Source organism: Neoarius graeffei, chromosome 11 (assembly GCF_027579695.1).
Source record: "Neoarius graeffei isolate fNeoGra1 chromosome 11, fNeoGra1.pri, whole genome shotgun sequence".
NCBI lineage: Eukaryota > Metazoa > Chordata > Actinopteri > Siluriformes > Ariidae > Neoarius > Neoarius graeffei.
Window position 1 is genome coordinate 49,869,652 of NC_083579.1, and position 26,989 is coordinate 49,896,640.

The following is a 26,989-nucleotide window of genomic DNA, read 5'->3' on the forward strand; positions in this document are numbered from 1 at the left end:
TCGTTTATGTATTGAGGAAAATGATCCAATATTACATATCTGTGAGTGGCAAAAGTATGTGAACCTCTAGGATCTCATCTCATCATCTCTAGCCGCTTTATCCTGTTCTACAGGGTCGCAGGCAAGCTGGAGCCTATCCCAGCTGACTACGGGCGAAAGGCGGGGTACACCCTGGACAAGTCGCCAGGTCATCACAGGGCTGACACATAGACACACAACCATTCACTCTCACATTCACACCTACGGTCAATTTAGAGTCACCAGTTAACCTAACCTGCATGTCTTTGGACTGTGGGGGAAACCGGAGCACCCAGAGGAAACCCACGTGGACACGGGGAGAACATGCAAACTCCACACAGAAAGGCCCTCGCCGGCCCCGGGGCTCGAACCCAGGACCTTCTTGCTGTGAGGCAACAGTGCTAACCACTACACCACCGTGCCGCCCAACCTCTAGGATTAGCAGTTAATTTGAAGGTGAAATTCGAGTCAGGTGTTTGTCATCCCATTGATTGAAATCAGGTGTGAGTGGGCACCCTGTTTTATTTAAAGAACAGGGATCTATCAAAGTCTGATCTTCACAACACATGTTTATGGAAGTGTATCATGGCACGAACAAAGGAGATTTCTGAGGACCTCAGAAAAAGCGTTGTTGATGCTCATCAGGCTGGAAAAGGTTACAAAACCATCTCTAAAGAGTTTGGACTCCACCAATCCACAGTCAGACAGATGGAGACAAATGGAGGAAATTCAAGACCATTGTTACCCTCCCCAGGAGTGGTCAACCAACAAAGATCACTCCAAGAGCATGGCGTGTAATAGTGGGCGAGGTCACAAAGGACCCCAGGGTAACTTCTAAGCAACTGAAGGCCTCTCTCACATTGGCTAATGTTAAATGTTCATGAGTCCACCATCAGGAGAACACTGAACAACAATGGTGTGCATGGCAGGGTTGCAAGGAGAAAGCCACTGTTCTCCAAAAAGAACATTGCTGCTCATCTGCAGTTTACTAAAAGATCACATGGACAAGCCAGAAGGCTATTGGAAAAATGTTTTGTGGATGGAGGAGACCAAAATAGAATTTTTTGGTTTCAATGAGAAGCGTTATATGCATTTGGAGAAAGGAAAACACTGCATTCCAGCATAAGAACCTTATCCCATCTGTGAAACATGGTGGTGGTAGTATCATGGTTGGGGCCTGTTTTGCTGCATCTGGGCCAGGATGGCTTGCCATCATTGATGGAACAATAAATTCTGAATTATACCAGCAAATTCTAAAGGAAAACGTCAGGATATCTGTCCATGAACTGAACCTCAAGAGAAGGTGGGTCATGCAGCAAGACAACGACCCTAAGCACACAAGTCATTCTACCAAAGAATGGTTAAAGAAGAATAAAAAGTTCATGTTTTGGAATGGCCAAGTCAAAGTCCTGACCTTAATCCAATCGAAGTGTTGTGGAAGGACCTGAAGCGAGCAGTTCATGTGAGGAAACCCACCAACATCCCAGAGTTGAAGCTGTTCTGTACGGAGGAATGGGCTAAAATTCCTCCAAGCCGGTGTGCAGGACTGATCAACAGTTACCGGAAACGTTTAGTTGCAGTTATTGCTGCACAAGGGGGTCACACCAGATACTGAAAGCAAAGGTTCGCATACTTTTGCCACTCACAGATATGTAATACTGGATAATTTCTCTCAATAAATAAATGACCATGTATAATATTTTTGTCTCATTTGTTTAACTGGGTTCTCTTTATCTACTTTTAGGACTTGTGTGAAAATCTGAGGATGTTTTAGGTCATATTTATGCAGAAATATAGAAAATTCTAAAGGGTTCACAAACTTTCAAGCACCACTGTATAGGGCCTTGTACTGTAGCATAAATTAATCAGCACAGTTACTGTATATTCAAATATAAGATGCACCAAAATGTGTGTGTGGGCTGACAACGTTTTAGTCTAATTTTAACAGAACTACAACATATGGGGATTTTGTACTTCGCTTTACTTGAGCTGCCCTATCGTGCCATTTTCTTCGCAATCAATTTGAATATGTGCAGAGTGTCATGAAGAGACTTACACACTGGTCCAAAGACGCCACTTTGACGCCATACTTGGACACTCCCAGGATCATCTCCTCTTCTCCAGGCACAAACGGCAGCTTTCCGTCTTGCTTTGGAGAGAATACAGACATTTCCAAGAATTAAACAGTGCCAGGGACTGAGACGATGTTAAAACTGGTAAACTGCCAGCTTAAAGTTTATGTAATGCCTCTAAACCCCACTTTTTTCCTTGTAGAAAGCAACAATCATTATGTTGATTGACCAAGTGCTTTCGAACCATAGCTGATCCAAAAGGCCATAAATTAATGGAAAATCAATAAGATCAGCCGATTTTCACGGAATCTGCCGAGACTGAACCAGAAGATCCCGAAGGGGTGCATACATCAAACGTGTAACAATCCAGCTATCAGTTTCGTTCCCGTGCGCAGCAGCGGTTAGTTCAGTCTTGATATGGAATCACGCTTTGGAGAAAATTCTGATGGTGATTCTTCTAATGTCGGATGAAAGGGCAGATGATTATCAAAGATATCCCAGAGTAAAATGGTTCTCTTTTTTCGAGCCCCCAAGTCAAGAAACTGCCAGTTCACGACATTCTTCCTCTGTAGCACGCACGAGATGGAGAGAGATAGAGATGTGCAGAACACAGTGGTTACCTTTCATCATTCCTAAACAAAACTAAAAAAAACAAATCAAGTCTTGCAATATTGCAATCTGAGAGCATTTAACACGCCTCAGTTAATAATTAATGATTACGCGCATGCATTTTTCTTCCTGTTAAAGTGCATCAGATATGATAAGATCGGATGTCGCAAGCGTGTAAATGTTGCTCATAATCCTGCGTCCGGTGCACTGTGTGCGCGCGCCGTGCATAGTCTACTGCCGGCAGTAGACTGCCCAGTAAACACGCAATGGGGGGTGGGTGGGTTGGATGACTGGAAGTTGAAGATGCATTCCTCAAGTTAGTAGTATTACAGTATATTGGAAACAAAATGCTTTGCAGTTCATTGTAGCAAAGTCTTGACTAATTAGTGATTATCTTTCAGGAAATGGAACAGGACCACTCCCTCCGCAGCATTTATGTTACTGCACCTGGCAGCGATACATCGCTTTCCGTGCTCTTTCCCTTTTTTCCTCTCCCCCTTCTCCAGAACAGTCGTAGATTGTAGTATAACGATTTTTCTCCCTTTCTACGTTGTGTTCTGTTGCAAGTTTCTGTCAAACTGAAAGCAGAGTCGGACAAAAGCTACACTGGGTGGACGCAAGTGGAAAAAACGCCGGTAAAACTACCCACACTCCTGACGTCACGCAAAAGCCAGCTAATAATGGTGACGTTGGATTACCTTGGCAGGAAATTTAAAAATCGACAAATTCTGAAATGTTCCTGACATTTACAACATGGGTTTCAATTACAAGTTTTCATTGTCAGGACTTGTACGATTATGATCATCCAAAGAGGAAGGGGGTTCATTTCTCTAGGCCTTTAAGAGTACCAGAAAGTGGCAACAAGACATTCTGTGCATTCCTCTAAAAATGTCCATGTTCTAGAGCTGTGTATATTTTCCAGAAGTTAACATGAAATTGAGATCATGATCCCAAAACTGCTACGCCTCTATAGTAGATCATACAACTATGTGACTATTACCTGAGCTGCATCAATATAGCTGATCAGGTCTAATGGCTCCTGCAGGGTTTTGCTCATCTCAAAGTCCAGCTTCTCAACAGCTCCCAAATATTTAACTTTGAACTCAGCGCATGTCTCAGACGCACTGTTTCCTATAAGTTCAATGTGAAGATTTTATTATTTATGTACTGTATAGATGAATGCTGCATTGTTTATATTAAATGCATGACAGCTAACCTGAGCTCTTGGTGGAGTCTGTATCAAGGCTGGCGACTGTGCTGGACCTGGACAGGCCTCCCAGACTGGAGTCTACAGACTATATAAGGAGAGAACAGACGTTAAGGTCACGACCCGAGTTGACTCATGCACTGAAGCGGAGACGGATCAGACTGCAGCACAGCTCACCTTGCTCTTGGTGCTGATCTCACTGCTTTGGGAGCTGCTGCTGCTGTGGCGCTTCTTGACCTTGCGGAACATTCTTCACCACGACACCACATTCTTCACAATGACGCCAGCACTCCAGGCCTCCTAACACCAGTCCTCTAAACACAATCCAACCAACGCTGTGACAAAGAGCAAAGAGCACTCAGGTGGACAGATCATTAATCAGTCTGCCTTTGTACATAAACAGTGGAGAGTGCTGCTTTCTCTACGCTGGCAGAGACACTCAACTGAACTTTACAGACATTTACATCAGCAGTGCTGTTAGTTTTAGAAGGCAAGAAATCATACAGTAAAAAAAAAAAAAAAGTTATCGGTCTACTGCTTTGCTTAAAACAGACTTCTTTCTAAGGACTGGATTTATTTCTAAGAGTTCAGAATATTTTGCCAAAGATATCAAAATCAACAAAACGAATATCTAAATGACAGACTCCCCCCCCCCCCCCCCCTTTTTTTTTCCCCTTTCGGGGGGGGGGGGGGGGGGAGCACTATAGCCTCGACTCTCAACTCTTCACATACCAAAATTACTGGTCTACCATGTATGTCTAATAAAGAAGCATGACACAGTATTTTAAAAATCCCAACAATGCTGCTGTGCCAAAACACTCGTCTCAACACCACACACACACACACTGCCATATCAGTTTATCTTCTGTGCTAAAAAAAAAAAAAAAAATAGCCCACCAGCCAGATAATTGTCTGGACTTTCTCATCAGCTGAAAAATCACTCACTGCTGCTAAGGATTGCCAAAAGATCACCGAGAGATTACTGTGGATGGTACCAGATAGAAACCATAAAGCTGGCTGAAGATGTTCTTCCTTGGATAGCCTTAGGACTGCAATTGCTAACAATCTGGACTCAAATCTCCATCATTGAATAGTCAGTAACTTCAGTTCAATACTCTTTTTCCAGCTGTTCCTGTTCAGGGTCGCCACAGCAGATCTGTTCCTCATATTTGATCTGGCAAAGGTTTCACACTGGATTCCCTTCCTGACGCAACCCTCCCTGATCTATCCAGGTTTGGGACTGGCACCAAGTATGCACTGGCTTGTGCAACCCAAGTGGCTGGGTATTTTATCTAGTCTGCATGGGGAAGCCATGGCCTAATGGTCAGAGAAGCATCTTTGGGACCAAAAGGTTATCGGTTCAATTCCCTGGACCAGCAGGAAAGGCTGAGGTGCCCTTGAGCAAGGTACCTAACCCAGGCTGCTCTGGGTATGCTGCTCGAGATAAGAGTGTCTGCTAAATGCCATTGTAATGTCTTTGGACAGTGGGGGAAACCGGAGCATCTGGAAGAAACTCCACACACAAAGGCCCCTGTTGGCTGTGAGGTTTGAACCCAGAACCTTCTTGCTGTGAGGCTAACCACTGCACCATGCACTTTCATGAATTCAGAAATGACTGATTCTCATAATCAAAGTTGCTCATAAATTGCTGTTTACACAATTTGACTATTTAGTACACAGTTACAGAACAGGAAATATTTATATTAAAATAAAAAGAAAACATACTATCCAGTGTCACCCAGATGGGGATAGGTTCCCTTTTGACTCTGGTTCTTGTCAAGGTTTCTTCAAGTCAAAGTCCCGGAGATCTCCTTGCCACCAAAATGTATACTGGTACATTTCTGAAAAGCTGCTTTGTGACAATGTCCATTGCTAAAACAAGAAATTGGCTACAGTCAGGAATTGTTCCCCTACAAAGTATATGGTCTATCAGCAAACAACAACAAGTAAGTTTTGGTATCGGGTAGCGTAGCTACTTCACAGCGCCAGGGTTCAAGCCCAAGCTTGGATTTCTGTCTGTGTGGCATTTCTGTGCACATTCCCCATGTCTGTGTGTATTCCCTTCAGGTTCTCTGTTTTCCATCCACCTCCAGTACAAGTTATGAGTGTGTGGGCAGAACAGTGGTGCACTGGGTATCACAGTCACCTCACAGCAAGAAGGTTCTGGGTTTGAACCTGCCAGTCGACGGGGGCCTTTCTGTACGGAGTTTGCACATCCTCCCCACGCCTGGGTCAGTTTCTTCCAGGTGCTCCGGTTTCTTCCCACAATCCAAAGACAAGATTGGCTCTGGACGCTTACAGTTTTACTATTATGGCTGAGGCGACAGTTAACTTACTAACTTTAGTACTGCAGTTCCTGCACTCAAGTTTCCATCAACGAACAGTCGATAACGTCAACAAAACAGACTTCATGTTAAAACTGTACTGAATTTCCTGGTTGCACAGCTGCACTTTGTGACTATCCAAAAGGAGTTATTTATATCATGCTATCTGTTATCACCCAAATGAGGCTGGGTTCCCTTTTGAGTCTGGTTCCTCTTGAGGTTTCTTCATGTCGTCTCCTTGCCAACATCGCCACAGGCTGCTCATCGGGGATAAAATGAGCTCGTGTTTAAAGCCTTGAAATGTTCCGTAATGCTGTTTTGCGACAATGTTTGTTGTTAAAAGTGTGAAACAAACAGATTTGATATTGTGGATTAGGTCAAATGGCTACTCTAAGATGCCCAGAGGTGTGCCTGTCTGTCTAAGCCCTGTGACCTGCCCAAGGTGAGCCCTGTCTCTCACCCAGTGTCAGCTGGGATTTGGCTCCAGTTCACCCATGACCCACCATGATGGATGAATGAATGAAGTGCATGAATGTGTATGTCCATAATGCCCTGGATAAATTCATTACTGCAGATGGAGTTTTCTGGAACATGAATATCGTCGCTGTCAGGTCAAAACCTGCTATGTGACATTTTTCATTTTTTACAGGAGACGTAAAAAATGAATAAAACTCTGAAATAACAAGCTGAGGGCGGCACGGTGGTGTAGTGGTTAGTGCTGTCACCTCACAGCAAGAAGGTCCGGGTTCGAGCCCCGTGGCCGGCGAGGGCCTTTCTGTGCGGAGTTTGCATGTTCTCCCCGTGTCCGTGTGGGTTTCCTCCGGGTGCTCCGGTTTCCCCCACAGTCCAAAGACATGCAGGTTAGGTTAACTGGTGACTAAATTGACCGTAGGTGTGAATGGTTGTCTGTGTCTATGTGTCAACCCTGTGATGACCTGGCGACTTGTCCAGGGTGTACCCCGCCTTTCGCCCGTAGTCAGCTGGGATAGGCTCCAGCTTGCCTGCGACCCTGTAGAAGGATAAAGCGGCTAGAGATAATGAGATGAGATGAGCTGAGAAGCCAGTAAAAATTTACTTGTTCCATTATTAGCTTGGTCAATTAAATCTCATCTCATTATCTCTAGCCGCTTTATCCTTCTACAGCAGGGGTGTCAAACCTGATCCATAAAGGGCCTTGTGGCTGCAGGTTTTCATTCCAGCCATGCAGCAGCACACCTGACTTGGAACTGAACTGTCTTCACACAGTCAAATACTTGCAGCCACACCCACCCTTGATTAAAGGGTGGGTGTGTCAGTTGATTGAATAAGCCAAATCAGGGTGCTGCTGCATGGCTGGAATGAAAACCTGCAGCCACACGGCCCTTTATGGATCAGGTTTGACACCCCTGTTCTACAGGGTCGCAGGCAAGCTGGAGCCTATCCCAGCTGACTACGGGCGAAAGGCGGGGTACACCCTGGACAAGTCGCCAGGTCATCACAGGGCCGACACATAGACACAGACAACCATTCACACTCACATTCACACCTACAGTCAATTTAGAGTCACCAGTTAACCTAACCTGCATGTCTTTGGACTGTGGGGGAAACCGGAGCACCCGGAGGAAACCCACGCGGACACGGGGAGAACATGCAAACTCCACACAGAAAGGCCCTCGCCAGCCCCGGGGCTCGAACCCGGACCTTCTTGCTGTGAGGCGACAGCGCTAACCACTACACCACCGTGCCGCCCTTGGTCAATTAAATATCCATCAAAATAGCTAATTGCAGCATTATATTAGCGTAAATTGCAAAAAAAAAAAAAATCCTTGAGAACACGCAAGAGATTCTGCATGTCAGATATTTGCACATAAGGTTTTTAGACATGCATTGCAAAACCTCCCATGTGCAATTTGAGTGACTGTGTGCGCCACTAGGTGCACATAGTTGATATTGCACACAGTTTATTTGGACCAATCACATGAAAGGGATTGAATCCAGTCTCTTCTGGGATTACCCATTGGTCCTTCCGTTTTCTAATTAGCATACATAGAAGCACGAGGTCAAAATTGACCAATCAGCATAGAGAACCCAATTTGACCTAAATTGTCACACAGCAGGTTTTGAACTGACAGCGACGATATTATAGTTTGTTGGTTAAAACTATAAAAGGTTTTGTTATGTGAATAATCCGAATATAAGAAGCAGTGTTGTGTAATGTGTATGTCATTAAGCTTGTGCACAAATGTCTAGTGTTTCTGGAAAGCCAGTTGCACACGCACGCGCGCGCCCCCACAGCAGCTCGGTAGTGTGTTTGTTCCTGAACCGGGGACCCAAACCGATACACAGCTCCGGGATAAAGAACCTCATAAAAGATCTAAACCTCAGTGTTAGAGCAGGAATATCTGTGAAGGACAAAACCTCAACCCCTTCCCTCAGGAAACCGCGGGCCACTTCTCTGCCTCTGCCCGACCCTGGCTCTTTCTTGGCGCGCGCGCTCTCGCTCTTTCTCGCGTGATTACACTGCGCTCGCGAGCGTTACAATCCCCCATCGTGTTGCGTTGTGTTTCTCATTAATGAAATCAACGTAGAAGTAACGGAAGCGCGTTGCTAGGAGAACTCCCTCACCTCACCGCACTACCTACTTTCATTGCCCCTTGCGCTTTAAACGGACTTTCTTTCAGTACACACGCGGTGCGGGTCTCACCTGTCCTGCTCCGGGCTTGTGGCGCTCCAGTGTGAACCCGTCCCGGGACCGAGGACCATCAGAGCAGCGCCTCACCGGCTGTTTCTGTTTTGGCGAGCCTGGCGGTGACACTTCACTTCCTGTGTAGCTCCACCCTGCTGCTCTTAAAGGGGCCGCAGCCTGAAAAAACAAACTTCACACTTCAGCTCAGGAACGTCAACAAGGGCGTCGTGTTCTGTGGTCAGATATGTTCGCAGTGAAATCCCCACAGCTTCAAACTTCCGTGCAACTTGCGAACAGCTTAGTTAACACCATGCATATAAATAAATACTGTAAAAAAAAAAAAGTAGCACAGGACGAATAACACCTCTTTTAATGGAGTTAACCAGGTTTGCATCAGTTTGATTCATCACTCTGTGGTTTGTTCGAAACGTAAAGGGTAGATTATGAAATTTTAACACCAACACAGCTTTATTTAAAAACATAGTCCATTGCTGTGGATACAGTGGACTCTGGCTCTTTATATGTCTCATCTCATCTCATCATCTCTAGCCGCTTTATCCTTCTACAGGGTCGCAGGCAAGCTGGAGCCTATCCCAGCTGACTACGGGTGAAAGGCGGGGTACACCCTGGACAAGTCGCCAGGTCATCACAGGGCTGACACATAGACACAGACAGCCATTCACACTCACATTCACACCTACAGTCAATTTAGAGTCACCAGTTAACCTAACCTGCATGTCTTTGGACTGTGGGGGAAACCGGAGCACCCGGAGGAAACCCACGCGGACACGGGGAGAACATGCAAACTCCATACAGAACGGCCCTCGCCGGCCACGGGGCTCGAACCCGGACCTTCTTGCTGTGAGGCAACAGCGCTAACCACTACACCACCGTGCCGCCCACCTCTTTATAAATATATATTCTTAAATACCTTTTAGTATTGCATATATAACAAGAGTGCTCTGAGAGCACAATATTCCCCGCTGGCAACTAGGCCATAGCTCTGGTAAAATACGACTGAATTGAACGAAATTGCAATATGAGTGATTCCACGCTTATGGGTACTGAAATGGGGACATGAACTTATTCACCTAAAACCATTTCTTTTTTTACCATCAGGTCACAAAACATGTAATCTTTAATGAATGATGTGTTAAAAGATAACTTTAATTTTCTGAGATGTAATAAAAACATATTTATATGCCAAAGTCAAGCCTATGAGTTCCAAAATGATGTCTGTTACATTACTTCTGTTACGATTGTCCATCTCGCGTCTGTTACAAATTAATTACAATCTAGCTATATACCATGTTAATCTTATTGAAAGAATGTGTATGTTTATTCTACTACACATGTTTATTAATTATATTTGCTAAAACATCACCTTCCTATGTTTCAAAAAGTAATTCTACATTGTTAAAATTGAGAATATATATGTCCACAACACTTCTGTTACGTTCTGACTTTGGCATATAAATATGTTTTTATTACATCTCAGAAAATTAAAGTTATCTTTTAACATATCATTCATTAAAGATTACATGTTTTGTGACCTGATGGTAAAAAAAGAAATGGTTTTAGGTGAATTTTTAAAAATAAGTTCATGTCCCCATTTCAGTACCCATAAGCGTGGAATCACTCATATGCGTATTACTGACATATAACAAAGAATCCTGCCAAGTTTCGTGAAATTCCTCCAAAGATTGTGAGAGGACTTGATTTCAGAAGGTGAGGACCCTTCCTGGGACGGACAGATGGAAATTGCCATGACATAATGCCCCTTCAGGCCTTTCGGCCAGCAGGGAATAAAAATTGTGAGGGAAGTTGATTTCAGAAAGCAAGCACACCTTGATGAAATTGCCAAAGTACACATAATAATCAAGGGCATAAGTCTGGTAGAATTTGCCCAAATTAAATTAAATTTCAATATGTGTATAATTGTGAGAGGAGTTGATTTCAGAAGAACGTACACCCTCATGAAATTGTCAAAGTTTTCTTCTTCTTCTTCTTTTGGCTGCTCCTGATTAGAGGTCGCCACAACGGATCTTTCGTCCCCATTGCTCCCTGTCTTCCACATCCTTCTCTACCACACCTGCCACTTTCATGTCCTCTCTCACCACATCCATGTATCTCCTCTTTGGCCTTCCTCATTTTCGTGTTCCTGGCAGCTCCATCCTCAACATTCTCCTTCCAACATGCTCTGCATCTCTTCTCAGGATGTCTTCATACCATCTCAGTCTCATCTCTCTTAGCTTAATTCCCAAGCTCTCCACATGTGCTGTCCATCTGATGTGCTCATTCCTTATCCTGTCCAACCTTGTCACTCCCATCGCAAACCTTAACATCCTCAACTCCGCCACCTCCAACTTTGCCTCCTGTCTCTTCGTTAAGGATACTGTCTCCAATCCATACATCACAGCTGGTCTCACTACTGTCTTATACATCTTACCTTTCAATGAAATTGTCAAAGTACAAGTTATTTAATCAATGGTCAAAACTCTGGTAAAATTTTCACAAACAAAATTCAATTGCAATATGCATATTATCATCATATAACAAGGCCTTTTGCCAAGCTTCGAGAAATTCATCCAAAAATTGTGAGAGGAGTTGATGTCAGATGGCAAGCACACCTTCATGAAATTGTGAAAGTACAAGGCTGTTAATCAAGGGCCACAACTCTGGTAAAATGCAACTGAATTGAACAAAATTACATTATGTGTATTACCAACATATAATAAAGAATCCTAGCAAGTTTCATGAAATTCCTCCAAAAATTGTGAGAGGAGTTGATTTCAGAAGGTGAGTACCCTTCCTGGGATGGACGGAGGGACGGACAGACGGAGCCACGACATAATCCCCCTTCGGGTCTTTCGGCCAGTGGGGGATAACAAGATATTTAATCTACAGAGAAGTTTTTGCTTAGTGAAGATGAAGAAAGAGTTGATTCCCAAGATTAAAATCTGCTGAAAAAATATCATTTCAAATGTAAATAAGTGTCATATGAAATGCAAAATATTACTGTAGGCAAAAGTTTTTTATTCTTGAGAAAATATGGAGATTAAAAGAAATGTTGTTTGTGTCTTTATAGCCAGACCTAGCATTGTGTGTGTGTGTGTGTGTGTGTTACTAATAATATGAACACAAATTAAAGCTAGATGGCCTTTCAATTTCATAAAATCCGTGAAATTTAGTTCCCTCTGAAATTTGGTCATTGTGACGTATGTTTATTTCTGTAATATCTACAAAAAAAACCCTCCAGGATATTCTGTGGCTGGGAAGTTATTTAATTTGAGGGGATTCACTAGCAAATAATGTGCATGAAATCACTCACTCTGTGCAGTCAAGCAGACAGAGGAAATCTGTGTATGCAGGTTTACCTTCTTCATCTTTTGGGTTTTCCGGCAGCTGGCATCCACAGTGTTGCATTACCGCCATCTACAGGTTTACCTTGACCGTGCACTGACAGTTACATCATTCTGTCGCTAAACGAACAGCTGATCACACCGAGGTGCTCACTGACCGCCGATATTTATTAGTTTGGTCCTGCGTTTCCTTTCCTTCGCAACATAACATCTTTCCTTCTCACTTTCTGTTATTGTAGTCGGTCTTTCACGTTTTATTTGCACACTCACATCCTCCATTTTTCTCTCCTGTTTCAAATTTGTATCCCATAATGCCTTGCGCGAACAGGTAAAGCCCACCACATGATGCATAACATAGTATCTTGAATTGGGTCATGGTTAAGCAGGAAAAAATAACGGAGAATTTAGGGCCACATGGCCCAAAATTTATTAATTGTTCTATTTACAAACAAGAGTACTCTGAGAGCACTCTTCCGCCCATCCGTCTGTCTGTCCATCTGTTGTGAGAGGAGTTGATTTCAGAAGGTGAGTACCCTTCCTGGGACGGACGGATGGACATTGCTGCGACATAATCCCCCTTTGGGCTTTTCGGCCAGTGGGGGATAAAAAACTAATAAAATTGAAAGTCTGTGATTCAAATTCAGTAGCTTTTGGTTCGCTAAACAAAAATAATTGGGTGTCAGGGAAAATTCTTTTTATGACCTACACTTGAAAAATCTGAAAGGCAGTCTACCTTTAATGTAGGTTCAGTAAAGACAAAAGAAAAACATTGTTAGGGTACATGGCATCATGGACTCCATGAAATACCAGGACATTTTAAATGACAAACTGCTGAAAAAGTTAATGTTGACACCATTCCATTTTAGCTCACATAAACTTTTTCAGCAGTTTGTTCTACAGTAGTGCTTCTGTGGGGATTGGACCATATGGGCTAGCCTTCATGCTCCATGTGAATCAGTGAGTCGTCAACACCTATGACCTTTTGTCGTTTACCAGTTGTCCTTCCTTGGACCACTTTTAGTAGGTATTAACCACTGCACACTGGGAACACCCCACACAATGTGCCAGTTTAGATGCAAATTAAAATAATTTACCTAAAATTTGAATGATAATTAACAATGATATATCCAAGTTACTTTTTATTCAATATTAATAACAATAAACCTTCAGAATGAATACAAAGCTCCAATGTTTGACAAAAACACAAAGTGTCACTCTAATGTTCTGAATTGCATTCCATGACAGCTTTTTTTAGCAGTCTGCACCAATACCTCACTAGGCTGCATGTCACAGCAAGTGTCTGTGTTGATCTTGCCGGAGTGCCCATTCAGAATCTTTTCAGTCGCTATTGAAAGTCGCTGAGGTGGAAATACGCGTTTCAAACAAAATGTTACTTCCCGGTTGGCGGGATTCTCGCAATGTGGTGTGTGCATGCACGGGCGCAGATAGAGGGTGGGACGGGTGGGATTCATCCCACCCAGATTTAAATTCACCTCGTTCGGTCCCCCCCACTTATAGGGAGGAAAAAATGTCTATGCTGTCTTTCTTTGCATAAGGCAAACCTCACGGAAAAATCAAAAGACTAATTACCATTCGGTTTATTGAGGTGCACAGCAGTACATACATAGTTGCAACAATTCACATAAAACAAAACAAAGACTGATATTCAGTTGGTTGAGCTGCACAGACTGCACAGGTTGCGAGCTCGAGCTTGGTTGCTATGGTTACCCACAACAAGTTTGACAGGCATATTGGGGACAGCTCCTAGTTCAGGACCCCAACACGGCATGATGAAGGGTGCTAAACCGAAAAGGCAGAAAACGATTGCATCGTTTTTTCAAAAAAACAACGACTGTAAGTAAACTGTGCCTTACTTTATCATATCACCTTGCAATTTTTTGATAGTCTGTTCAAAGTAATGTCGTAGTGAAAGTAAAATCGTACGGAGTAGAGATGCCTTTCTGGTAGCCTCCTTCTTTCAGTGGCAGCCTGTAGATACAGTGCTCAGAAGGCAGTTTTAATGTTTAATCTGGCGTTCCCTGCCATAATTTCAGCGAGCATATTGTTTCATAAGGAAACTTTGCGAAGAGTTGTTGACTGACTGCCGCTCACGCAACACACAGGCATAGTTAGAAAGTCATGATGCACTGGTTTACACTTTACACACACACACATAGCCCAGCCTCTCGCTATGTTTAACAGTTGGAACTTAGCGGTTTTAAAACTAGTTTTCCTAGGAACTAGTTCCTCGCACAACACATGTTGGGGGTTGGGGTTGGTTTGCTGGCAGCTTTGTCCCCCCCAGTTCAAAAAACATATCTGCACCCCTGTGCGCATGATCAAAAGTGGAACGAAGTCTTGCTACCACAAGATAACGCGCGATTTCATAAGACTCTTTACTGGCTGTCTGTGCTTTCTGTGGTTTACAGTGCGTTTGTAAATGTCATGCGCTCTTTTATCTCATCTCATTATCTGTAGCCGCTTTATCCTTCTACAGGGTCGCAGGCAAGCTGGAGCCTATCCCAGCTGACTACGGGCGAAAGGCGGGGTACACCCTGGACAAGTCGCCAGGTCATCACAGGGCTGACACATAGACACAGACAACCATTCACACTCACATTCACACCTACGGTCAATTTAGAGTCACCAGTTAACCTAACCTGCATGTCTTTGGACTGTGGGGGAAACCGGAGCACCCGGAGGAAACCCACACGGACACGGGGAGAACATGCAAACTCCACACAGAAAGGCCCTCGCCGGCCCCGGGGATCGAACCCGGACCTTCTTGCTGTGAGGCGACAGCGCTAACCACTACACCACCGTGCCGCCCCCGCTCTTTTATCATCGTGGGAATTGATTATAGCTCTAAATAAATATTGAATTTTTTTTTAAAGAATCCGTATAATTTTATTTGTACGCCCGTATACTACGTTTATTGAATCAAATCCGTATAAAATACGGACATTCCGTATAGGTTGACATGTATGGGCTAGAGATAATGAGATGAGATGGATGGCTGGATGGTGCTGTTGATGTTCTGCAGTTTTCACAAGCTCCATTAGGGGGCGCAGAGGAGTAACTCCTGCATTGAGCCCCCGGCGGACTGAAACAGGGAAGAAGAAGAGGCGGAAGGCTGTGTTGAAAAGCGTTTGTGTGTGTTATTTTCATTTAATACAATGTCGAAAATAAAGAGCATTATCTGGCCTCAGGTGGTTCTGTTTGGAGACTCGATTACACAGGTATGTTAGGACAAGCTTCACACACAGGCAGGTGCACATCATCCAATCAACCCCTTCAGAAATATTTCATATCTTTCAGTTTTCTTTCCAAGTGAAAGGATGGGGCTCTGATATAGCAAACAGGCTCGCAAGGTGAGTATTAAACCCTTCATAGTCCCTGTATAATCACACTCCCCTGGGTGATGGCCAGCTCTCAGGCTCTCTGGAATAGAAACAAGGTGATAGTAATGAAATGGACTGAGGGCATGATGGTTTTCATAATATCTGAATATTTACACACTTCTGCACTGTGCATTGCTCTTTTTGTTTATTACTGTATAGAGAATCATCACACATGCCACTCTTATATCAGTGTTTCTCAGACACTGGAGAAGATAAAGTTGTGATTTTTAAAATTTTAGTTATAGTGTTCCCTCCCCAAAGTTATTACTGGGTTCTTATTGTTATGACTTTGTAAAACTGGTCATTTGAATTACTGTGTCTCATTTCATCTCACCTCATTATCTGTAGCCGCTTTATCCTGTTCTACAGGGTCACAGGCAAGCTGGAGCCTATCCCAGCTGACTACGGGCGAAAGGCGGGGTACACCCTGGACAAGTCGCCAGGTCATCACAGGGCTGACACATAGACACAGACAACCATTCACACTCACATTCACACCTACGGTCAATTTAGAGTCACCAGTTAACCTAACCTGCATGTCTTTGGACTGTGGGGGAAACCGGAGCACCCGGAGGAAACCCACGCGGACACGGGGAGAACATGCAAACTCCACACAGAAAGGCCCTCGCCGGCCACGGGGCTCGAACCCGGACCTTCTTGCTGTGAGGCGACAGCGCTAACCACTACACCACTGTGCCGCCCCTGAATTACTATATAATGGGTTTAATATATCTTCGAAACGTATTGGCCAAATGCCAGTTTGGATCTAATGTGTTCTGATGGAGGGCAGCCAGTGTTCAGCACTGTTGCCTCACAGCAGGAAGGTTCTGGGTTCGAACCTGCTGGTCTGCTTTGCTGTCTGGAGTTTGCATGTTCTGTCCTAGTCTGGCTAACGCAACTTCAAAGCTCTGCGAGCATTTGGTCTGACAAAGATATTAAGCCCAACCGTTTCCCAAAGCGCGTGGTTGACCCGCCTCCCTGAAATGCCTCAGTTTGCTACTGGTCGAAGTCAGAAAAGGCTGTGACGAAGCTTAAACCAATCACATCACTCTTTCCTCTGACATATGTGACGCGACGGAAACTGCTTGAGTAACAGGAAGAAGATAAATACCTCCAGGGCTGCTCTTTGCTCCGTTTTCAATGAGAACTTCCCGTTGAATGCTTTCAATACAGCATCTACCGCTGTGTCAAAGGCTTGCTGCTGCTCCATGTTCGTAATGTTTCTAGTGAATGAAGCGCTTCCGGCATAGATTCTGTAAACAATCTATGGCTTCCGGTCGCAGTTCTACTACGTCAGTGCCTTGAACACGCCTCTACCCAGGGCCGTTGGAGATGCTCAAAGTTGATTGGCTCCCGATTTTTCGGGAGCTTGGAAGAGCTGGAGATAGCTTGCCTTGCCAGACTAAGTTCGCAACAGGCCCCCGTGTTGCATCACACTTAGGATGGGCGGGCCCAGGCTAGTTCTGTCCATGACTGTGTGTGTTTCCTCCACTTGCTCTGGTTTCCTCACACAGAAAGGCCCCTGCCAGCCACTGGGCTCGAACCCAGAACCCGGAACCTTCTTGCTGTGAGGCGACCGTGCTAACCACTTACACCACCGTGCTGCCAAGGATGTACCCCACCTTTTGCTCAAAGTCAGCTGGGATTGGTTCCAGCTCACCCGCAATGCTTAATGGATAAGTGGTCTAGAAAATGAATGAATGTGTTCTGATGAGGAAAAGTTCAGGAATAGGAATCTCTATATCTCAAATAAATACTCCCAATATGACTGGACAAATTTAAATAATGGTTCTGAAAGAAATCTCTACTGAGGGGGGGTGTGGAATTTACTTTACAGTTGCAGTGCTCCACATTAATGGTAGTCCAACTGTCCAGGACAACCAAATGTTTGGTCTGGATAAGTCCAATCCACATCTACCTGTCTGACAGGGCAAGTTGAATATTTGTTGAACATCACCATTTTTATAGTAATTATTCCAGACTTGCATCAATAAAGTTCCAACAAAGCTAGTTCAATCCCCTCAGTGATCCGGCCGTGTTATTGTTTACGAATTTCCGGGGAAGCCGAGTACAGCAGGTGCGTATGCAAAAATAACCACATAGTAATATCTACTTATTGATAATTAGACTTTGAATTCATTGAAATCGGAGAAATGGCGATCAGATACCTCAATAAAATAAATATCTGTGGTGAATCTTCATTTCATTCTGACTTTCTATTGTAGTTTTCTTTTGTATTGGACACGTTAACACGTTATCGTAAAATATTTTGCCGGAATTTTACGACAGTGCCGAAATCACTTAGTTTGTTTTCATTCATAGCGTGATTCCATCACCCTTATCATGTCCAACTTGTTTTCTTGCGGTGTCATTTCTTTAAATTAATTTATACTTTTACTGGATTAATTAAGATTTAACTTTATTTCCTCCAGAAGCTTTGAATTTGGGGGAGTCTAACTCTTAAAACTGAATATCAGGTAATGGATTATAACAACGCCTGCCCCATAATGGGGAATTGGATAGTTTTTGTTCATTGTTACAGTTAAAGTTTGAGTTTTATTGAAAAATTATAAATCCTTAAAGCATAATGATTATCATAACTGTACCTGCTTTTTGATCAACTTTGTTAACCACTTTCCTTTCATTAAACTAGTAAATATATAGTAATAAAAAGGTTCTGGTTAGGACAAGTGAAAAATCTTGCTGCTTGGACGAGTGGATTGAAAAGTTGATGTCGAGCCCTGAGTTCAGTATGCAAAAATAACCACATAGTAATATCTAATTATTGATAATTAGACTTTGAATTCATTGAAATTCATTCACTGGCTACAAATAGTTTGAGATCCCTTGCTCTGTCTCCAGTAACTTTGCTGTACTGTATCTCTCATACCGTTTTGTCAGAAAGTGTGATGTGGTGAACAGAGGTTTGTCTGGATACAACACTCGATGGGCTAAATTGGTTCTTCCCCGGATCGTCCCAAATCACGGTGCTTCTCAACATAATCCGATTGCAGCAGTGACCGTGTTTTTCGGTGCCAACGACTGTACCCTGGAAGGCAAGCCGAGTTTAGCTTAGTATCCAATTTAGCCAAATTAACCTGTTTTCACTTTGCTAGCTAGATTTTTCTTAAAATGTGTCTATCATTTGAATTTTTCATATCGTTCACATAATAATCATTTTCTATTTTTCCATCAGATAAGAACCCACAGCAGCATGTTCCCTGTGAGGAATACTCAGAGAATCTGAAGGACATGGTTAAATATCTGGCCTCAGCTGGCGTACCGAAGGACAAGGTCATATTTATCAGTCCTCCACCAATTCAAGAGGAACACTGGGAAAAAGAATGTGTACTAAAAGGTCGCTCACCGTTTTTATTTTTTTGTTTGTTTGTATTTTTAAGATGAGCTATATTATTTCCCCCGTTGTTCTCTAGGATGTTCTCTGAACCGTCTGAACTCTGTGGCTGGTCAGTACGCTCGGATGTGTGTGCAGACGGCAGGACAGTGTGGAGTGGACGTGATAGACCTCTGGTCCCTCATGCAAGAAGATGGAGAGGTGCTACACACGCTTACAAACACACTCGTACCAACCAATTAGCTAATTAACAAAAATACAACATGAAGTATTAGTAGCATATTTTTGTAAATTGCTACTCCAGTCTTAGCAATCACACAGATTCGATACTGTATATTATCATCTTTGTCAAGCACTCTTTAACAATAAGCCTCAGAAGCTGCAAAAGTCACATTTGCAAATCTTTCTTGAAAATTATAATTAATTGTAATTAGTATAAATACACAGGCGATTATAGGAAATTGTGTGTGCTGATTGGTCGAGAGATTCGGACTATTTCTCGATAATCACCTCAAGTGATTCGGCAAAATAGCGGCCAGTCGCTTCGTCACTGTAAGTGAGGAACAATTACAAATAACGAAAGAAAATGCTGTTCCTAACAGCACTAAAGATGCTGTGAAGTTTGGTTTAAAACTTTTCAAAGGTAAAGTGGAATTGCGATTTATTTTATCTATTGCAAAACAATGCATTTTATATGACTCGGTGTAGATAAGGGGCACAAGTCTCTGCACGCCGCTATTACATTTGCATGCCACTTTTGACGTTTGAAATTATTTTTTAAAAATTGTATTTAAAAAAATTATCACCTGTGTACTCAGGCTCAGTGAATATCAGTTCACAACTTCGTCTCGGTTATTATTTCAATAATATTGGTTGACATTGAGTGGTATATCAGATATATTCCATTCAGCTAGACTCGTCTTTGACTCGTTCAGTATCATGCTAGCTGAATGCAATATATCTGATATACCATGGGGCGGCACGGTGGTGTAGTGGTTAGCGCTGTCACCTCACAGCAAGAAGGTCCGGGTTCGAGCCCCGTGGCCGGCGAGGGCCTTTCTGTGTGGAGTTTGCATGTTCTCCCCGTGTCCGCGTGGGTTTCCTCCGGGTGCTCCGGTTTCCCCCACAGTCCAAAGACATGCAGGTTAGGTTAACTGGTGACTCTAAATTGACCGTAGGTGTGAATGTGAGTGTGAATGGTTGTCTGTGTCTATGTGTCAGCCCTGTGATGACCTGGCGACTTGTCCAGGGTGTACCCCGCCTTTCGCCCGTAGTCAGCTGGGATAGGCTCCAGCTTGCCTGTGACCCTGTAGAACAGGATAAAGCGGCTACAGATAATTTGGGGTGAAGCTGTCTCATTGTTCAGTGGCTCAAGCATCCTAATCAGCCTCAGTTGAGTGTTTCTAGGAGTGGTGGTTTTAAATAATGGTATTCACACGATCCAATAAAAATCCTTTCTTTCAAAATAATGCAGCTCATTCTTTAAGCAGGCCACGCCACTTTTTAACCCCGCCGACAGTAGTCGGAGGGGTTATTATTTTCACCTGCGTCAGTCTGTGTGTGTGTGTCTGTCTGTCTGTGTGTCTGCAAGATATCTCAAGAACCAATGGATCGATTTGGACCAAATTTTGTACGTGTTGCCAATCACCCAGGAAGGAAACCATTAAATTTTGGAGGTCAAAGGTCAAGGTCATGGCAGAACTTCGAAATTTTCGCCCAATGTATTTTAATAGGGAAAAGGCGGGGTTTGCACTCGTTAGAGTGTCCCTGTCTAGTTTTTTTAATATATTCCACATCATGTTTGTATGTAGTACGTAGGAGTATAATGGCATTATATTTTACCCCTATCAATCATGCAGCACTAGGCTAAACAAGCCAACTTCTTTTTTTTTTTAGGTAATTAGTGCTAATTGGACAGTATTCAGCATTGATTCTAATGTTTAGCAGTCATAAACATTTATTACAATCTATTACAACCTCCATGTTTATTACTATTTTAAACATGATTCATCATGCGAATATGCCTGGATGCAAACACATCTTATTTTCTTTCAGGACTTCTCAGTGTATCTCTCAGACGGCCTGCACCTCTCTGAGAAGGGCAACCAGTTCGTAGCCGAGCACGTGTGGAGACTGTTGGAGAGCAAAGTGGCTAATTTACCCTTCATCCTGCCTTACTGGGCTGATGTAGACTGTAAGAAGCCTGAGAACAGCCTGCTGTGTGATTAGAGTCAGCAACCACAACAAATATAGAAATTTTACTGCAGCTGGTTCTGTTTTTGTCATTTTCTTTCTGATTTGCACTGAGGCTTTGTGTTTGAGGAAAAGGAAAAGCAGGTGCTTCTGAAGGAGCAGCGTGTTCACATCATGTTAGAATGACAACGTGGAGGCTCGGAGGTTCTGCTATGAGCTTTTAAATGTCGTTGGACGAACACAGTTTAGAATAATTTGGTTTATAAAACTAACACAATTACGCTTTAATTTGTCAGTACTAAATGTGACATGTATAAATACTGACTTTATTCTCCTGCTTTAATTGTGGAAGTCAGGAGCATGTAATGACCAATTCCACCATGATGTAAATATGCAATATATACACTTTTTTTTTTTGGCTGTAATATTAAATGAATGTCAGTATAACAGAGGACATGTCAGTGCAGTGCCAGGAGGGCAGCAGTAATCTGTACACCAAGCAGGTGCCATTGATTTGTATTGACTTTCTGATTAGCTTGATTGTAGTCACTTCATTACTAATGAAAGAACAGTGCAGTAATTAATCTATCAGGTACTAATCACCTATATAGACAAAATGAGTTCACATGTGTGTGTGTGAGAGAGAGAGAATTATCATTTGTTAAATCTATAATGACAGGTTGGGTTCATGTTCTCAGTTGTTCATTTCTTACCACATTCATAAACACTGAAGGATTAAAAGGGTTGGGCTTCTAGCCAGTGTGTTTGTAGTCATGTTCAGTACAAGTGTGTGTAGTGGTAGAGTTTATTGTTGTGGGTTCATACAGTAAGTAAATAAAGATATATACAGCTAGTACTAGAACTACAGTACCAGTCAAATGTTTCGACACCTAATTCAGTGGTTCTCATCTCATTATCTGTAGCCGCTTTATCCTGTTCTACAGGGTCGCAGGCAAGCTGAAGCCTATCCCAGCTGACTACGGGTGAAAGGCGGGGTACACCCTGGACAAGTCGCCAGGTCATCACAGGGCTGACACATAGACACAGACAACCATTCACACTCACATTCACACCTACGGTCAATTTAGAGTCACCAGTTAACCTAACCTGCATGTCTTTGGACTGTGGGGGAAACCGGAGCACCCGGAGGAAACCCACGCGGACACGGGGAGAACATGCAAACTCCACACAGAAAGGGGCTCAAACCCGGACCTTCTTGCTGTGAGGCGACAGCGCTAACCACTATACCACCATGCCACCCCTAATTCAGTGGTTATTTATATTAAATCACTTAATGTCTTAAAGTAATGATGGATGTCATTTCTGTTTATGTACTTGAGCACGTCTTGATAGTATGCATTACTACAGTTGTTGTGTTTACTGTGATCTCAAACACGTTAAGACAACAAGAAATTGCACTAATTAACTTTTGACGAGGCATTCTAGCTGACTACCTTATGAAGCTGGTTAATATAATGCCAGTAGTGTGTAAAGCATCAAGGTAAACGATGGCAATGCTGAAGAATCTATCCATCATCTGTAACCGCTTTATCCTGTTCTACAGGGTCACAGGCAAGCTGGAGCCTATCCCAACTGACTGTGGGCGAGAGGCAGTGCCATTGCAGGGCTGACAAACCACCATGCGCGCACACATTCACACTTGCGGTCAATTTAGAGCCACCAATTAACCTAACTGCATGTTTTTGGACTGGGGGGGGGGGGGGGGGGGGGAACCCACGCGGACACCATGCAAACTCCACACAGAAAGGCCCTCGCCGGCTGCTGGGCTCAAACCCAAGACCTTCTTGCTATGAGGAGACAGTGCTAACCACTACACCACCGTGCCACCTGTCTCATCTCATCTCATCAGCTGTAGCCGCTTTATCCTGTTCTACAGGGTCGCAGGCAAGCTGGAGTCTATCCCAGCTGACTACGGGCGAAAGGCGGGGTACACCCTGGACAAGTCGCCAGGTCATCACAGGGCTGACACATAGACAACCATTCACACTCACATTCACACCTACGGTCAATTTAGAGTCACCAGTTAACCTAATCTGCATGTCTTTGGACTGTGGGGGAAACCGGAGCACCCGGAGGAAACCCACGGGGAGAACATGCAAACTCCGCACAGAAAGGCCCTCACCGGCCACGGGGCTCGAACCCCGACCTTCTTGCTGTGAGGCGACAGCGCTAACCACTACACCACCGTGCCGCCCCCGTGCCACCTGTGAAAAATCTAAAATATGAAAAAACACTTTCTTTGCCACATAATTCCATGTGTTATTTCATAGTTTTGAGGTCTTCAGTATTGTTCTACAATGTAGAAAATAGTCAAAACTACAGAAAAACCCATGAATGAGTAGGGGTGTTTAAACTTTTGACTGGTCCTGTATATACAGCCAGAAACATTCCAAGCAATATGACATTTAAACTTTCTGGTTTACCAACCACATTAGGTATTATATAGAATTTTAAAAACTCTATAAAAAAGGCAAAAATAAACTCTGGGTTTTATGGCACAGTAAAAGATAATTTTATAACCTGGGCATGACCGAGCCATAAATTACAACACTTGGACTGGTATAAATTGGGTATAGCATGTCACACATAACAGAATAAAAAATAAAATGCATTAACTGTCAACAAAAAGGCACAACCTAGATATAATAAACAAAAATACACAACGCAGCACACTCGTGTTCTAAATTTAATGCAACAGATTCAACAATAAAATTACATTTATATAGATTCACATCCATACTGCTCAAGTCCTAACTCCATAAATGTCATCAGTTCTCAAAAACAGTTTGAGTCATTGTGGACTCCGGTGTGTCATGGAGTCAGACACCGAGACCTAAACAGCACCTGAAGTATATAGTGTCTGAATATAAAACGTTTTAACACTTTTCCTGATATGTTTATGTGGGCTCACAAATGTGCATTTAAATTAGAATTCAGTGTATTTATAGTTCAATTTATAGTTTTTCCAGTTAAAACTTCCAGGCAGTTTAGAAAACAAACAGAAAATCTTAAGTGTAGTAACTCGAACTGCTACAGCACAGCAGAGCAGAGACAGGAACGGCAGTGTGTTCAGAGGAACACCTTATTCTTGATTCATAAATCGCGCTCCACTCTAATCGTTTGTTTAACAGTAGTTCGAACAAAAATACAGCCACGGCACAAACTGGTGACTTTCCTGCAGAGGTCGTGCATTTGAAGCGTCACCATTTCAGACAGAAGCAGACGGATTTGAGACTAGGTCTAGATTACTGCCAGCGATGGCTCTAATGGAAAGGACTTTAAATCGGTCTCTGTATGGCTGACCTTTACTCAAATAAAGGGTGTGATCACTTACAAGATGAAGGAAAAACACTTACACACTGCTCACCAGGCATTTCAGTGACGAGTAAAACTATTACAGCTGTTCTACAAGGCACTTTTTTTTTTATTATTATTCTTTATAATCATTTAAAAGTGCATTTTATAATGCTTAAAAAGTATTTCTAGATCTGTCAAACACTTCAAAACCATGCAACGGATCTAGTTTCAGAAATTTCAGGCTTCCGTTGAGATTTTTCTGGTCCTGAAATCAGCTCCGCCCCCGAGCCAAAGGAGAGCTGCTCAGCACGACTCCTTTTTCTTAAAAGGCAACCTGCAAGTCTTAACGCGGGGCGGGATCAATTGGCGGAGAAAGGAATCGGTGAACCGTTTCTCCTCCCAGCTAACAGAGGGCACCTTTAATATCCAGGCTTCTAGACTGCAGCCTCTGGCATTTATACATGACTTTTCTGTTCTTATGTTTAAAAAAAAAAAAAAAAAAAAAAACTAATTTACACAACTAACCAAAAATACTTAGCAGTCAGCACAATACACCTGCACTACAGTACACTGATGTTGGATTGTCTTCAAATTGATTCTTAACAAAAGGCTCATTTGTTTGTCGTGTACCAAAGTGCATGCTTGCGGCAGAGAGAGAGAGAGAGAGAGAGAGAATGTGGAAGTGTGAATGGGATGGAGCGTACGTCTCAGCACTCCGTCTCTTTACTCTCGATGCGTGCTTGTCTCTGCAGTCGCCTGTTCGGACGGTTTAGTGGTGAATGTTCGGTGAGGTCCTCGAACGACTTGGCTGCCGCAGAACTCGGGGAGAAGGCTGTCCCTGGTGGAGAGTCGCCGCTGGAGTCCTCCTCGATGGTGGCCATACGCTGAGGATCCGCTCTGGGCTCGGAAGAGGAGGTTGTAGGCGGAGAGGTGCTGCTGCCGCCGCCGCCACCGGGGTGTCCCTGTACGGGTCGCGCTGCTGTAACAGAAGAGGAAGGAGGAGGAGGAGGAGGAGGAACAGGGGCTTTGATGATGCGCATGGAAGCCTCCATACCGCTCAGCACCTCCATATTCTGAGAGAAAGGAAGAAGTCTCAGTGTCGGTATCAACAAACCAGTTCTTCAGGAAACAATGCCCCAGTGATAGATGTTAGTTTAATACATGTAATCAAATATCCCTGCTGTTTTAGGAATAAAAACAGTACAATACTGTAAACCAAAGCTTAACAAGAAAAGTTATTTGACGATAACAACAGGAAATATCAAACATGACGAACATGCCAGATTCCTTTCACTACACTGACAGAGGCTCTTACACACCCATGAGCTGATCAGGCAGTCATCCACATCCGAGGTTCCAAGAGCACCGATAGCCCAAGAGCATTAGCTCAAAATTGAGTCCAACCCGGAACAAAATTAGTAACAAGCTGAATTTTTCAGAATATGTTCAGAATACCCTTAGGAATAACATACTAAAAGTCCCCCGGAATCCACCTTGTGCTCTCTGAGAAATTCAAAATGGCGTCCAAAATGGCCACCAATTGGAGATTTTTCAATATCTCAGGGATAAAACATAATATAAATGCAATTAAAATGTTAAATTATATGTTCTCTCATACAAGCAATGGAAATTCACCATTGTCACACTGTTAAATTTAAAATTAACCAAGAGTACAAGGTCATTAATGTGGAAATTACATGGAATTTGATGGTTGACATGATTGACAGATTAGCTTAGGAGGCTACCTACATACATGAACATAATGTAAGACAACAATTAGACATCAATTTCCTTAATATTTAGTGCATATTTCATCTCATCTCATTATCTCTAGCCGCTTTATCCTTCTACAGGGTCGCAGGCAAGCTGGAGCCTATCCCAGCTGACTACGGGCGAAAGGCGGGGTACACCCTGGACAAGTCGCCAGGTCATCACAGGGCTGACATATAGACACAGACAACCATTCACACTCACATTCACACCTACGGTCAATTTAGAGTCACCAGTTAACCTAACCTGCATGTCTTTGGACTGTGGGGGAAACCGGAGCACCCGGAGGAAACCCACGCGGACACGGGGAGAACATGCAAACTCCGCACAGAAGGGCCCTCGCCGGCCCCGGGGCTCGAACCCAGGACCTTCTTGCTGTGAGGCGACAGCGCTAACCACTACACCACCGTGCCGCCCCTAGTGCATATTTAAGCTTTGATAAAATATTAAAGGGAAATTAAATTTGAGAACTCTATCTTCTAAAACTACAATGGCAAGCTGTTTCAGTACACTTCTTCAACATTCCGGCGACTTTCATGACAAAAAGGTCTGCCTCAATAAAAGCTCTTGCTTATAAACAATGAGTAGACTTAAACACTTCTCAGTGCCTCAGTTGTAATGCTTGGATGAGTTCCGATTCATTGCTTATAAGAAGGGAATCAGCCGAACTCCACTTTCCTCATCCTTCCAGTTGG

General features: G+C 43.4%; 3 protein-coding genes across 9 annotated transcripts in view; 1 reads left to right on the forward strand and 2 right to left on the reverse strand.

Moving 5' to 3' along the window:
- The window catches only part of itgb1bp1 (integrin beta 1 binding protein 1), a 33,220-nt gene extending 24,190 nt beyond the window's left edge, over nt 1-9,030 (reverse strand). For 2 of the 5 annotated variants that reach the window (XM_060934106.1, XM_060934102.1), the window contains exons 1-5: nt 8,914-9,030; nt 4,084-4,241; nt 3,916-3,994; nt 3,700-3,830; nt 2,075-2,167 (exon numbers count right to left, since the gene is read on the reverse strand). In XM_060934106.1, coding sequence (XP_060790089.1) covers nt 2,075-2,167; nt 3,700-3,830; nt 3,916-3,994; nt 4,084-4,155 — 375 coding nt within the window. In that variant the 5' untranslated portion in view covers nt 4,156-4,241; nt 8,914-9,030. Of the gene's footprint in view, nt 1-2,074; nt 2,168-3,699; nt 3,831-3,915; nt 3,995-4,083; nt 4,242-5,631; nt 5,779-8,913 lie in introns of all 5 variants that reach the window. The other 3 variants (XM_060934105.1, XM_060934104.1, XM_060934103.1) reach the window with 3 other exon arrangements.
- Nucleotides 9,031-15,346: 6,316 nt separating this feature from the next.
- iah1 (isoamyl acetate hydrolyzing esterase 1 (putative)) lies at nt 15,347-21,961 on the forward strand. 2 transcript variants are annotated; one of them, XM_060934107.1, is made up of 6 exons: nt 15,347-15,496; nt 15,576-15,628; nt 18,560-18,714; nt 18,855-19,016; nt 19,093-19,214; nt 21,069-21,961. In XM_060934107.1, the coding sequence occupies exons 1-6, from the start codon at nt 15,434-15,436 to the stop codon at nt 21,240-21,242; spliced, it is 729 nt and encodes a 242-aa protein (XP_060790090.1). In that variant the 5' UTR covers nt 15,347-15,433; the 3' UTR covers nt 21,243-21,961. The 2 variants fall into 2 exon arrangements, with proteins under 2 accessions (XP_060790090.1, XP_060790091.1); XM_060934108.1 differs by having other exon boundaries at nt 15,479-15,496; nt 18,564-18,714.
- A 1,939-nt stretch (nt 21,962-23,900) lies between these two features.
- adam17a (ADAM metallopeptidase domain 17a) overlaps nt 23,901-26,989 on the reverse strand; it is a 57,837-nt gene continuing 54,748 nt past the window's right edge. The window contains exon 19 of one of the 2 annotated variants that reach the window (XM_060934110.1): nt 23,901-25,503. In XM_060934110.1, the coding sequence (XP_060790093.1) occupies nt 25,294-25,503 (210 nt within the window). In that variant the 3' untranslated portion in view covers nt 23,901-25,293. Of the gene's footprint in view, nt 25,598-26,989 lie in introns of both variants that reach the window. The other variant, XM_060934109.1, reaches the window with a different exon arrangement.